At 32.5% G+C, this 15,229-nt stretch overlaps 2 protein-coding genes across 6 annotated transcripts in view; both read left to right on the top strand.

The window, feature by feature from the left end:
- The window catches only part of LOC141405249 (protein pangolin, isoforms A/H/I/S-like), a 449,154-nt gene that overhangs the window by 166,041 nt on the left and 267,884 nt on the right, over positions 1–15,229 (top strand). For 2 of the 5 annotated variants that reach the window (XM_073989354.1, XM_073989358.1), the window contains one exon: positions 9,389–9,655. The exons of 1 other annotated variant lie outside the window; for it this stretch is intronic. The gene's annotated coding sequence lies outside the window, so the exon portion shown is untranslated. Of the gene's footprint in view, positions 1–9,388; positions 9,656–15,229 lie in introns of those variants that run through there. 2 more of the 5 variants (XM_073989355.1, XM_073989356.1) reach the window with 2 other exon arrangements.
- On the top strand, positions 9,523–13,109 carry LOC141405248 (protein pangolin, isoforms A/H/I/S-like). Its single transcript, XM_073989353.1, has 2 exons — positions 9,523–9,655; positions 10,165–13,109. The coding sequence occupies exon 2, from the start codon at positions 10,253–10,255 to the stop codon at positions 12,890–12,892; it is 2,640 nt and encodes an 879-aa protein (XP_073845454.1). The 5' UTR covers positions 9,523–9,655; positions 10,165–10,252; the 3' UTR covers positions 12,893–13,109.

Genomic DNA, 15,229 nt, shown 5'->3' with positions numbered 1-15,229 from the left:
TTTATTCCACTAATTTAATTGAATTAAATAATAGTCCTGATATTGAATTTTTGAGTATAGCCATTGAATTAGGCAATTTTAAATTATTTATACCTTGCTCCTACAGTTTGGCCAATACATTTGCAACAAAATTGGACGTTCTAGAAAAATGTCTGTAAAATATTTCTTTGAATGACAATTTAGGTATTTGTTTGCAATTATTTATATTATACTTCAAGTATAAGAAAATAAAAAGTTTTAACACAATATCCAACAAGAATTATGAAAAAATTGAAAATACATAAAACGCCTTAAAATTTAATGGTCAAAACATATGCAACTGAGCCAAATCGCATGCAAAAATCTTCAATATTTTGTAAAATATCACGTTTAATATGATTTTAATTATGTGTTTTCTTGTTTTGGGTAGTGTAAAAGTGATTAAAATTTTAAAACTGATATCAGTCATACGTACTTTATCGGGGGAGTGGTCAGGGGCATGCTCAAGCAAGAGTCAGAAACTTAGGAAATAATGGGAATTTCTTGACATTTACCCCCAGTTTATGTATTTCGAAACGAAAATGTGTACGCATGAAACACACCCAAACCTTAGTTTTTGAAATATTATTTCCTTTGCTTTTGTTTCAAAACAAAAAACAAATTTGAAAAGCACACTCAAATTTGGTAGTTTTTCTTGCGTATTGATTTTCTTATCGACATACATAAACAGGCCCTTAAGTTTTGGATTTAATAAAATGCAGAGTGCAGTTATATCGTTTATTATCAAATGTCAGAAGTTTGGGTCTCGAAAAACACCCTTATCAGATTGAGTACTACTGATCTATTGACGTTATATCGGGCGATATCGCTGAAAATTCGGGATTCTATAAAGGCAAAAAGATTTAGAAATCCCTTCAGATGATAATTTGCCGCACACATTTTATATATAGAAATTTCCAGGAAGAGTACACGCGTCCCCAGAAAAGAAGAGGTTTGCAAAACATTTAGTACTAGCTAAAGCCCATTAACATTATATTATAAATACCGTGTTTTATAGTCTTCAGTGTGAATTTTGGATAGTATTTCTGTTTTTGAACAATAAATAGTATTTTTTGACATTAAATTCCATAATAAACGCATTTTTTCATAAATTTATGGGATATGCTTTATGTATTCTAGCGAGCACTAAATGTGTTGAAACCATTTCATTTTTTGGGAAGCCTGTGCTTTTCCCGGAAATGCCTATACATAAAATGTGTGCGGTAAATTATCAGCTGACGGGCTTTCTAAAACTTTATGCCTTTAAAGAATCCCAAATTTCCAATGATATTGCACGTTATAACGTCAATAGATCAGTAGTACTCACTCTAATACGGGCACGAACCCTACGCTCATATTTTTAAATTATATTTTATTAAATATTGAAGATTTTTGCATGTGACTTGGCCCGGTTGCATATGTTTTGACCATTAAATGTTAAGGCGTTTTATGTATTTTCAAATTTTTTCATAATTCTTGTTGGATATCTTGTCAAAACTTTTTATTTTCTTATACTTGAAGCATTGAAATATACATAAATAATTGCAAAAAAATACTTAAATTGTCTTTCAAAAAATATTTTACAGAAAAATTTTCTAAACCTTTCAATTTTGTTGCAAATGTATTGGCCACCACTGTATATTCCCTCTTCCTCAAAATTGAAATATAAAGAAGCATATATCAGCAATAAGTTCAATCGTTGGCAAGATGAATGAAACTGATCGAATTTTGGTTCTAGGTGATTTTAATATGCCCTCTATTATGTGGCTTTTATTACCAGATTCCGAAGCTCTAACTCCGCTAACATCTGAAGCGAATATTAATCAAGATACACTTGAAGTTGTTAGTCGACTTAGTGATCTCAATAATAATTGATAACACTGGTCAACACGACTTTTGTTTCAACCGAAGTTGTTGTTGTTTCTAAATGAAATCGGCGAGCTATTTTCAAATCTGGTCACGGTTTTTCTCAGCTCTTGTTCTTGAGATATAGCTCAAAATCGATTTTTACGAGTTTTACCCAGAATGTCGTTATTTTCGGATACAAACAAATATTTGTTTGCGGGTTTTTCGACACTAATATATTAAGAAGATGTTATACGCTCGATACAAAATGTTTTTGAAATAATTGTGGCGAATATATATAAAAAATATAGAAAACATACGATGCATCTTGTAAAAATTGCATATTTTCAGTACATTAAGCTGTAATTACGTCATCGGGGGAAGTCATAGGAGCTTCATATGGCATTCCGGATATGCTCAGGGTGTCTACTATCTAGTCCTGTATTCAAATATATAATATAAAATTCATAGAGCCCACGATTCGCCAATAACCTAAAAATCGTCATGTTTTCTATATTTTTTTATATATATTCGCCACAATTATTCCAAAAAACGTTTTGTATCGAGCGTATAACATCTTCTTAATATATTAGTGTCGAAAAACCCGCAAAAAATATTTGTTTGTATCCGAAAATAACGAAATTCTGGGTAAAACTCGTAAAAATCGATTTTGAGCTATATCTCAAGAACAAGAGCTGATGGAGAAAAACCGTGACCAGATTTGAAAATAGCTCGCCGATTTCATTTAGAAACAACAACAACTTCGGTTGAAACATTCAACTTCTTCAATTTTGTTGAGCAGTGTAATTGATGATCTCAAAAATAATTAGAATTTCACCCATATATATTCCCGAAGATATTTATCATCCTTCATTACGCATAACCATGATTCATAATCATTTCCTTGTTGAAAATCAGTCCAATATGTTAAAAACTGTCCTTAATTATAAAAAACAGATTTTCGGAAGCTAAATTCTCTTATTTCTTCTGTTAACTGGACATCTGTATGTCTTTGTAACAGTAATATTGATCTTGATCTTAGAAAAAAACCTTTGATATACTAAATAAATTTATGCTGGAATGTGTTCCAACTATTAAAGTTACAATTTCTAATAAATATCCATGGATTACTCCTGAGTTATCAACCATAAAAAATTCTAAAAATAAACTTTTTCGGAAATATAAAAAATCAGGTTTTTGGAAAAAGTCTTATATAGTACCTTTACAAAAGTCTGGTAGTCTGACAAATGTATCCAATTATGGAGGAATTGCAAATTTAAGCGCTATTCCTAAGTTGTTCGAAAAAATGATTACTGATGTAATTTGCCACAAAATTCAACCCATGCTAAGTCCATATCAGCATGGTTTTCGTAGAGGTCTTTCAACTATAACAAATCTAAAACAGTTTACATCGACTGTAATAAAAGCATTTATTCAGCGTTGTCAAACTGACACAATATATACAGATTTCAGCAAAGCTTTTGATAGGGTTTACCATTAGCTCTTGTTGTATAAATTAGATCATATGGGCTTTATTACTAATTTAGCAAAATGAATATCTTCTTACTTACAAAACAGATCACAAGTAGTTTTGCTTGATGGATGTCTCTCGAAATCGATTAACGTGTCATCGGGTGTTCCGCAGGGGAGTCACCTCGGACCGATTCTCTTTCTGCTATTTATAAACGACTTGCCAAATTCAATACTGCATTCAAGATTGCTAATGCACGCTGATGATGTCAAGTTATTCATTACTCACAATTCGGAGAAGCAAGCTGATCTACTCCAGAGTGATTTAAATAGACTTTTTCAATGGTGCAATATCAACTGTATGGATTTAAACTTAAACAAATGTAAACATATGTGTTATTGCAGATCTTCTTCTCTAATAAGTAGACATCGGATTTTAGCATGTTTTTTATTTCTTATCCGATTGGACTCAAATTTTGGATCTAGGCGTTTTGAGGGTCAATTTTTCGATATTTGGGGTCATATCAAACATATGCAAAAAATATGCAAAATATGCTAAATATGCAAGTGTTTTTTTGACAAAAATCGTCAATTAAATTTGGAAAATTATCAAAAAAGCATTCTAAATTAAGTTTTTTTGACGTTTAACATAGTTTTTTGCAGATTATTTTGTTATTGAGACTCTCCAGATATTCCGCCACAGCAATAAATCTAGACTAACAAGACTTAAATCAGTTTTCACAAGGTGAGAAAATGTCAAATAACCCAGCATTCCTATTACAACATAATTTGCTTCCTATACAAATGTAGATAGATAATGGAAACATTTCGAAAACTCAATCAGAAATGTCAAAATCGACGTGTCCAAATATGGTGATAGTTTCTAATGGACCAAAATTGTCTAGCAGAAAAACAAAGGAGCTATTTTTGTTCAGATAAAAGCTCAAGTTTTTCTAGTTTTTGGAAAAAGGGTTCGTTTTTTAGCGCAAAATGGGAAAAAATACTAAAGTACCATTTACGATTCCAGGTTCTGGAATATAACTTTAATTAGAAGTATACGTTTTGATTATTCACATATTAGATTCGAATATATTTTATAGTGTTAAGTCCTTTATTTAGTAGATACAGACATAAATTGACAATTTTTGTTCTTTGTTGTCAAAAAGCTTCTTTGGAAAAATGCTCTAACTGCCGCTTTAATATTGATGACATGGTTTTAGTTTAATGCACTAAAAACACATATAATTTATAATATCGATCTATATTGTACGCATACAACCGCTTAATGCAGAATTGGAAAATGTTCACTCCTCGGCGAAAAGTAATGCATTATTGTTATACCCGTCCAAAATGAAGAACGCCCAATGATTAGTGCAAAATGACATCACTTAGAAAAACCACACAATAGAGTGGTAGTGGTAAAATAAGTCAAAAACCTTGGAATTGTCTTTAAAATGGCAAAACCACTCACATATTTCTGCTAGAAAAGTATTTGGAATGCTAAAAAAATATAGTTCATTCATTCCTGCTGCAGGAAAACAATTTTGATAACACAGTCGAAAAGTCATAACTCTTTTTTATACAGAATTGTTTAATTTATACCTGTCCGTGTACTCGATAATTTGTACTAATTATTACCAATGCTTCGAATTTTGACAGTTGTTTAATAGAGAAGTTGGTAAAAAAATTGTTTCAGCAACATTTAGTAAAAATTATCGAGTACAAGGACAAACCTTTCATGATACATTAGTCTTGTTGTATAGGATATAAATAAATATATTAAGAAAAATATTCGCCGCAATATTGTCATTAAAGTTGCCAAATGCACTATACACCTAAAAGGCAAAGATTTCAAGGAATATTAATTTACAAAACGATGAAATTCCACATCTGTCTCTAGGTTTCTTACATCCTGATGTAAACTTTAAAAACGCCATATTTCTAGCACTACTTTCACAATCTGATTGGCTTTTTCTGGAACAAATACGGGCAATGCCAATAAAAATGTCCGGATTGTCGAGTAGAAAAATCTCACTATTTTTTACACGTAGAGCACTTTCATTTAAGTGTTCGTTATTAGCAATTACAATTTAAAAAATTATTATTATATAACATCCACGAGTGATTTAATCATATAAAATAATTTATTTTCCTTACAATTCGTAATCCGAACAATTTGATAATTCGGACACCGCCGAAACCTGTGGTGTAGGGATTATCGCGAATATACTGTATATATGGGAGCAATATCCAAATCTGAATCGATTCTTACCAAAATAGGGATCGCCCAAAATAGGGATCCCAAATTTTTATGCGAAGTGGTCTATAAATGTGACCTGTGCTTTGTTTTCAAAAAGACATGGCGAGATGGATAAGTGCGAATTTATGCAGATCATCAAAAGGAACTGCAAACTCATTCACTAAGACATAATACCTACCCTTAGGGTATTAAAATATAATTATTAGTGCAATCATGAATAAAAATTCCGTGCACAAATTGTTTCCTTTCCCCAATTTTTTATTTCCGTATTTATGCCCAAAAGGGGAATATTTTTGTCGATTCGACTAGAATACGCCATAATGAAGCGAATCTAGTAGTTTTCAACTTTTAACAAATATTGATTTTAAAAGAATTTCACTTTTTAAAATTATTTTCCGTGTGGAAAACTCAGAGGGAAATATTCATGATGGCACCGTATATATTTTTTATATGTTTTTAATAAAATATAAACGATTTTATGTAATATTCAATATTTTCTTAGTCTTAATTTCTAGCTCATTTGTTATTCTGTCAGACAATCTTGGCCGAGCAGAAACTATCAACATATTTGGATACGTTCATTTTGACATTTCTGATTGAGTTTTTGAATAAATTTATATTAGAAAGCAACTTATGTTGTAATAAGAAGGCTGGGTTATAGGAAATTTTCTCAGTCTTTTAGTCCACATTTATTGCTGTGGCGGAATAATACTTAATAACATGATAATCTGTTAAGAAATCGACATTTCACGGTAAAAAACTTAATTTAGAACACTTTTTGATGACTTTCCAAATTTAATTTGATGATTTTTGTCAAAAAAAATTACTTGCATATTTTGCATATTTTGCATATTTTTTGCATATTTTTTTGCATATTTTGTGCATATGCAAAATATGCAAAAAAAATAAAAAATATGAGCCTGTCATTGCATTCAGTTTTCTTCAAAACGAATTTTGGTCCAATCAGAATTTTCGTATCTTTATTAATAAAAAATATGCAAATATGCAAAATCCGATGTCTACTAATAAGGCAATACAATATTAACGGTTTCCAATTATCAACTGTAGAATCATTTATTGATCTTGGCATTTTGATGGATCAAAAATTAAATTTTAATAATCATGTAATTTCTATTGTTAATAAAGCTCACGGTGTCTTAGGGTTTATAAAAAGATGGGCCAAAGAATTTTAAGATCCCTATATAACAAAACAGCTATTTACGTCTCTTGTTAGACCTATATTAGAATACGGTTTTGTTGGGACCCTCAATACGCAATTTATTCTGATAAAATTGAATCAGTGCAGAAGCAATTTTTGCTTTCTGCGCTGAGAGGTTTACATTAGAACAGCGATTTTGTATTGGCTTCATACACAAGCAGGCTAAAATTAATTCGATTACCTACATTTAAAAGGAGGCGCATTATGTTAAACTCGATGATGGTGCTAAAAATTTTAATAGGTTATATTCCTTCTGATTTCTTAATTTCATCTATAGACAAAAGGTGCCTTTTAGCGCAAGTAAAAACTACCAACTCTTATATATAGACTTCCACCGCACGGATTATTCTATGGCAGAACCTATTAACAAAATGTGTGTTGATGTGTAATGTAGACTTTGCCATGAGCTTAGACCTTATAAAAACTAAAATGTCGGATCTGAAAAATCCGAAAATCTGAAAAAACCAAATGTCGAATGTCCGCTTCGAATATACCAATAGCGATATTCACTCATGGTTGTAAAGTGGCATTGTAGATCTTGTACATCTTGTTAAGATTGTAGATCTACTACTGTTTACAATACCACAACAACAAAATACATGAAAGTTTAATTTACCACAGGGTTGTTAATTTTCTCGACCGAAAAGTATTGTAAACATTGCACTGTACTTGTACAAGGGTGAAGAACAGCTAATTGTTTTGCCACCACTTTGTTGTGAGTTTTATTTTATGTCGGAGTTTTGGTTTGTGGTAGAAAAATGAAAAAAAAAAGAAAAAATAATGAAGGCAAAGAAAAATAAAATTTTTATGAAAGAAGTGTTTATTATAATTTTCTTTCTTTCTTTTTTTTTATCTCATAATTCTTTTATTTGCTTTTGCTAAATTGCTTTTAGGGTGTAGCCTGCTATTGAGTAAGGAATGTTTTTAAAGTGTTATTTTTGTTTTACTGTTACTTTATTATCTTTATTGTCTAATTTTAGCTTACTTATGTAACTACTATGGCCTATAGGATTTGTTACGACGAAAGAAATAAATTTAAATTAAAACTGAAACTAAAAAATAGACTGACGACGATGTTAAGATGTTATGATTTGTTTACAATATTCACAAAAAAAGACGCCAATGTTTTTCTTCCGATTTCAGTATGAATTCGGAGCCAAATGTCGGAAACAAATTTGCCTTGGCAAATTTGTATGTATCTAACAGCAAGGGGTTAATTTCATTTTAGTTTGTTGTCGAAAAACAAAATGATTTGTTATAAAATTGCAACATAATAATTTAAGCTAATGCTGATAGACTCAACATATTCGTACCCAAAGTTTACATTGTTCTACTATAAATACAAAATGATTACAAATCATCAGAAAGGTTAGAAATTATAATCTTCCATTAAAAAACATAACAAAGAAAAATTGATCAATAAAAAAGGCGTCAGAGAAAAAAATATTCCTTGGATTTTCATACGACATTATTCCGAAATCGTGCAAGTTGTTGCCATATCATTGAGACAATCACCCTTATTACGGTTGGCGTAGTCGTAGACGTTCAAGTGGCATAGACGTCGTCGTAGGCGTAGTCGTAAGTTACATTTTTTATGTGATGAAAAATGATATACAACGACAATTTTTGACTTTTATAACATGTTATATCCTTAAAAAATCGAAATAAAAACATTCGTAATTCCCAGAACGGATTTCTCGTTTTAAATATAACATTTTTTTTTTGATACCACAAATCGGTATTACGTATGGCGTAATACGACAAATGGGTATTACGTATGGCGTTGAAATACGAGGAAAGATTCGTGGCCGATTTTGTAAACGACAGCATATAAAAATAGAAACAAATCAATTTCAAAAGATTTTTTGGCAATGATTATTAAAATATATTGGAAAAAATTGTCGTTGTCGTAAATGTTACGTGGTACCAAAAAATATACGTACGACAACGACTACGCCAACGACCACAAAAACGTCTATGCCAAACACTTATTTTGATTGTAAAACCTGTAGGGTTAGATTTTCTTCTGGATTAAAAGTTTAAAAATGATCTACTAATAACTCTATTAATTTCTGTTACCAAAAGAACTCTTTAAAAATATACATTTTTGCTTTTTTGTACAAATGCATTCATAATACCAATTAGACGTTACGACACGTCCGCTGGCAATTTGGGATAGTCCTTGGTCACACTAGATGGTTTCATTGAAACAATTTCATGAAATCCAGGGTTCCTAGGTCGATTTCCATACTAGAGTAAAATCATGAAGTGGCTGTAGTGGGGAACTCGATTTAAGAATCCCTAAAAGTTTCAATGAAACCACTCTAGTGTGACCTTCGATATACGACAACGCCAACCGTAATAAGGGTGAATATGAATTGGCGAATCAGTTGGTGTGCGCATAATTCAAAAGGCATAATTCATTCTTTTATTTAATAGTTTTGGGAGTGAATTTTTGTCAAAAATTTAATTAACAAACATTATAAACATAACTGTTCCATAAAATATTCAATTTTTTGTTTTTTCTTTTTGGTATTTTTTCAATTTTTTTTATTTTTTTTTTTTTTTGTTATTAGGACAATGCTGACGATAACGGTGAATGAATAAATTTGTATTTCGTTTTTATATGCAATGAGTTACGCATATGACTACATCTATACAAGCCTTGGAATATCCTGATAGCAGATAACCTTATACTCCGCATGCTGTTTCTTCAGTTGCAGGCTTTTTCTTTGGCGATTTACGATGTGTACCGCATATTAAAACAAATTTATCTGAATTTTGTCTTCATAAATTACACGAAACATACACAGACAAATCTGTGATCTATGTGAAGACGTAAGGTAAATGTGGATCATCATATTCCCCTTTTTAAGTAAATGTTATGTAATTTATTATTATTATTTTGTTTGAATCGACAAAGCTATTCACTGCACTTAAAAGTGATCAACATTAAATGGTATTTTAATTGATAATATAAAATTTGTTTGCAGCAAATAAGTATATATTTGATGTCTTTAAAAACGAATGTCTCAATTAGAAAACTTTAATGATTTTACAAATAACAACATTATTACAAATTAATTATCACTTAAGACGTAAGAAACGTGAAAATGCAATGTTTTTATTAGACATCAAGTATATACTTATTTTTGCAAGCAAATACTGTGAAATAAAAAGTAATGATAATTTGCAAATATTAGACTTTAACAAATTTGTTAAATAAAACAGGTTTAGTTACTTTATATAAATATGTTTAAGAAGTAGAAAAACGCATAAACCAAAACTAATATTTCCATAAAAAGGAATTTCGTGTGACTTACAGCGCAGCAAATATTTATTCTTTTTATAGCGTGCAATCAATTAAAAACCCTTTACGATTTTTAAGTACTAACTAGTTTAAATTGTAACAAGAATAGTCAATTCGAAAATCCGCCGATATGCCCCATACAAGTCATACACGTCACACGAGTTCTTCTGGTGACGATTTAGGAAGTACAGACGAGGTAAAAGTTTTCAAGGATGAGGGTGATCGAGAGGATGAGAAGATTTCATCGGAAAATTTGTTGGAGGAAAAATCTAGCTTAATCGATTTAACAGAAAGTGAGGAAAAAAGTGGAAAAATTTCTACGCGTTCCGGCCATAGTCCTGTCTTCAACAAAATTGAGCCGCACACTTCCACATACAACATGGGATATTTGGTATCTCCTTATCCATATTCAAATGGATCTGCAGCGTCATTGCCTGTCACAATGGCAAATAAAATAGGTTTACCGTGTTTCTTTAGTCACAACGGAGATCACCTGAATACGCCTCCGCCGGCTCATTGCGGTATTCCTCCGTATCAAATTGATGCCAAATCCATAAACTTGGGAAGACCTGCAATTTACCCCTTTCCTTCCAGCCAGTATCCGTATCCTATGATTAGCCCCGATATGTCACAGGTAACGACTTGGCATACCCCCTCTGTATACTCAGCTGCTTCCAGTTTCAGAAGTCCATACCCTTCATCCCTTCCTATCAATTCGACGTTGTCCAGTGACTTCTCCTTTCGATTTTCACCCAATCTTCTACCTTCCGTGCATACATCACAACATCACATAATCGGTACACACACTGCGATAACACCATCAGTTTCGAAACAAGACAGTAGCAACGATACATCGATAAATCAACGATTTGTTAAAAATCTAGATAGCAAGAATTCTAAATCCGTACAGGGTCACGACAACGACAAAGACAGTTGCTTAGAAAAGAAGAAACCACATATTAAAAAACCATTAAATGCTTTTATGTTGTATATGAAGGAAATGAGAGCAAAAGTTGTTGCAGAATGCACTTTAAAAGAATCGGCTGCAATCAATCAAATTTTGGGTAGACGGTGGCACGAATTATCAAGAGAAGAACAAAGCAAATATTACGAAAAAGCTCGACAGGAAAGGCAGTTACATATGGAGTTGTACCCCGGGTGGAGTGCGAGGGATAACTACGGATATGTGTCAAAAAAGAAAAAGAGGAAGAAAGACCGTTCGCCGGCTGATTCCGGTGGCAATAATATGAAGAAATGCCGAGCTCGTTTCGGTCTTGATCAACAAAGTCAATGGTGCAAGCCATGTAAGCGAAAGAAAAAATGTATACGCTACATGGAGTCTATTGGAATAAACTGCAGTAACGTAAAAGAAGAACAATATGATTTGGATGATATAGACGGTCAACGTAGCGAGGATGATGATATAGATAATGAAAATATTGGTAGTTGCGACAGTGCAGATGACAATGCAAAGACATACGATGAAGATAACGAATCACTAAATCACAGTCTATCAAGTCCAGGTGGTTTCTCTAGTTTTCAGAGCCCACCAACAAGTATGACCAGCCCTACCATCCAAAATACCGATTCCTTAAATGCTATTAGTGACCACAATCCCACTAATTCGAATATACAATCACTACAAACACAATCCCAAAATAAATTGCACCAGCATTTTCAACCGTCCACTCCATTGTCTACTTTGTGCACACCACAAAGTTCTGTCTACGAAGTTGCAGGTAGCACTCAAAACTCAATATCCAGCCTTATTTCTACACTTACTGCGACATCTACGTCTTCGACAAAATCTATTAGTTCTTATAGCTCTGGAAGCGCAATCTCAACTGCTACTACGTCCACAACTATACCAGCTTCGTTATCAGACCGTATGATGCGCTCTCTTCTTACAAGTAGTCCAGCGATGTTACTTGGAAATCGTTTAAGTCATCTCGCTATGGGCCTTGCTATGAATAATAATAACAATGTTATTGGAAGCAGTCCCACTACTAATCACAATAATATTTGCACCGACAAGATATTTAATGTATTGGATATCACTGGAAAAAGCGAAGTTGGCTCAATATCAACCACTAGAGGTATCCAATCGAACATGTCAAACCAAACTTCGAGTAAAACTATTGCTGTACATCATGGAGACAGTGATAAAATAATTTCATCATCCGCCTCTGAAGCAGTTCCCCCCTCGAAGTCACCTCTTATATCCACATCTATACCTTTGTCAACAGCATTTGTAACTGAATCATGTCATCTCATAAACAGCAAATCCAATTCAATAAACGTCCCGCTTCAGAGAAGTCCAGTAGGAGCTAATCCTAGAGATGCAAACAATCCTCTTAGTATAAATCAATTAACAAAAAGAACGCACGAAGATGTTCAGGACATTAGCAACTGCAATTCAATTGTGAATGACTCGGCATTGACAAAAACAGATTGTCATATTTTACAATCCGAAAACTTGGGCTTTCAACGTTCCCACTCGACGCAACTCATACAATCTTCCTTAACATTGCCACCACCATCACCTAGTGCCATATTTAACAACTCATTTTCTCAACACTTTCAACATAAATATAATCAACATTTAGTTCCGACGACTGTTGACAGCGGAACTATTTCTACAGTCCCGTCAGTTGCCACTCACACTATCGACACAAGTCACAACAGTATTAATAGTGGTAATAACGTTGTCAGCAGAAAACCATCCACAGATACAACAACGAATGAAAGTGGTGCCATAAACGTAACATAACCTCTCTTTATAATTATAATTATTTTAGTATCACATTTCGACCTCTTGAAAACAAAATTGTTTTAAAATTAAGAGTATTAGATTCGTAGTAGTTTTAAACTATATTTAGTTTTATCTTAATTGTAAGTTAAATATTAGGCTTTAAAATTGAATATGTGAAATATTTCCTTAAAACGGGGTATAAAATAAAATTATAATATTTTTTTTAAGTTTTAAATTTGTGTATAATCGCTTTTGCATGGTCATTTTGACAATTTTTATTTATTCAGGTCAATCTTCGTGGGGGTAGGTATGACGAATTATATTCTTCCCATCTTCTCAAAAATAAAACAGTTTGTTCATAATTACACTGTGCGACAAAAACAGAAAAGGAAAGCTGAACAGAATTGGAAATTAGAGCTAAAAATATGAGACACGTGTATCGGCGTTTTTAAAGTTTACATCGGGAAGTAACCTAAGTATGCTGGACATGTTCTGCCTGTTTCTACACTATTTTCTGAAGTAATTCCATTTTTTTTAGATTCAATTCGTAATTCGAGGTATTTCAATTGTAATTCGAATTATTCCATTTGTAATTCGAAAATTCCATTTTTTTCTAACGTTCCCAACGCAACTTATTCCCACTGCTTCCGACCGAGGGGGCGACCGCCCATTGAACGTAAGGGTTCGTGTACGTACCACTATCCGGATAATGGTGGATGACAAGTCATCATTGAATACCAGCTACAGATTATATATTTTCAACAGCCGTTTAGCATATTTATATAAGTTATAAGTAGACAGCGGAATCCTATGCAAATGCATATGTACAGTATAGTCTCGATAATCCGGACAACGCGGTAATCCGGACACCAGAATTATTTACATTGTAGACTCGGTAATCCGGACATCACATATTTTTCTTACCTCGATAATCCGGACATCAATATTTTTTTCTTATATAGAACGTTAGATTCTTATTTATTTCATTGACGTTTTCGTTCTTAACAATAGCAAATGGTGTATAAATAAGAAAACATAAGTTTTTCAAAGTTGTTGGTCCAAATCTCGACTTTCTCCATAGCCACTGTTAACTCAGTTATATAGTCAATAAGGAATTAACTATTTGAATCTGTCAAATATTCATTTCGTTCAACCATTGATGACTGGCTATGAGACGGAATAATATTTAAAACCTAGTGTTGGGTAGTCTAGTTCCCTGAAAATCGATGTTGCGTGTTCCTTTTCTCTAAAGGAATTAGTTCATTTCCGTTAAGTAAGAAAGACCCTTGTATTCCAAAGATATTTGACCAAGAAATGTTTAAATCCTTTAAAGCGTTGGGATTAATAGCTTAGTTTTTATTGGGATTTTTAGCTAAAAGAGAAAACGACTAGAGAGACCTAGTCATTTTCTTTCTTTGACATTTCTAAATCATCGGTAACTAAGGATTGTTGTAAAGCATTCTCGTAATTATTCAACCAATAGTTTCAAATTCCATTTTGTCTTATTCCTAAGCTATAAGATTTATATAAAACAATATCTCTTTTTGGTTTCTTAGACGAGATGAGGTGGTTTGGTGATGTTATGGCTAAATATTCACCATAATGAGATGAGTGCATTTGAGTTCTAAAGTTCAATCAATAGTCATAAGAGGGTTATGTCCCATGGACAAGCGAAATCAATATATGTACATGGGCTACGAAGTTTATATCCTTAAAAAATATATATGAATAAATATACACCAGTTGTAGAGAAGTTTTAAATGGCAAAAATACTCACCAAATACCACTAAAATTACGCTGAAGTAATATAAGAAGTAAATTTGGTAGCCAGGGAAGCTGCTCCTGGTATAAAATTGTCGCAACCCGTGATATTTGCTTAATATGAATTCGTTTCCTTATATAATATCAGTATAGTGAAAGTCCCTTATTAATGTACAAAATTATATGTTTTTGTTGATACTCGGTAATCCGGACAATTCGATAATCCGGACACCGCCGAAACATGGGGTGTCCGGATTATCGATATTATACTGTATATGGTTAGGATGGTCATAGAGAAAATCTGATTAGGCAGAAACTCGTTTTGTCACAAAATAAAACGAATTAGGCCCAGAAATTTTTGCATATTTTGCATATATAGTGCATATTTTAAAATATTTTTACGTATTAGCATAAAATGAGCATATCCAAAACCATATGCAAAAATATATACAAGGATATGTGGTCTAAAAATCCCACCGAAATGGCTGAAATGTGGTATTAAGTCTTCGTTAGGGGTATACAACTTTACACCTGAAATTTGTCGGTATAGGTCCACGTCTTCATATAGCCCCACAGTACGGCACCTCCCGATTT

Source organism: Musca autumnalis, unplaced genomic scaffold (assembly GCF_047663935.1).
Source record: "Musca autumnalis isolate F117 unplaced genomic scaffold, ASM4766393v1 scaffold_5, whole genome shotgun sequence".
NCBI lineage: Eukaryota > Metazoa > Arthropoda > Insecta > Diptera > Muscidae > Musca > Musca autumnalis.
This window is presented reverse-complemented; position numbering and strand designations above follow the sequence as displayed.

What these genes read in the sequence shown, in the direction of transcription:
- LOC141405248 (XM_073989353.1), top strand. Translation starts at nt 10,253, where the DNA reads ATGCCCCATACAAGTCATACACGTCACACGAGTTCTTCTGGTGACGAT.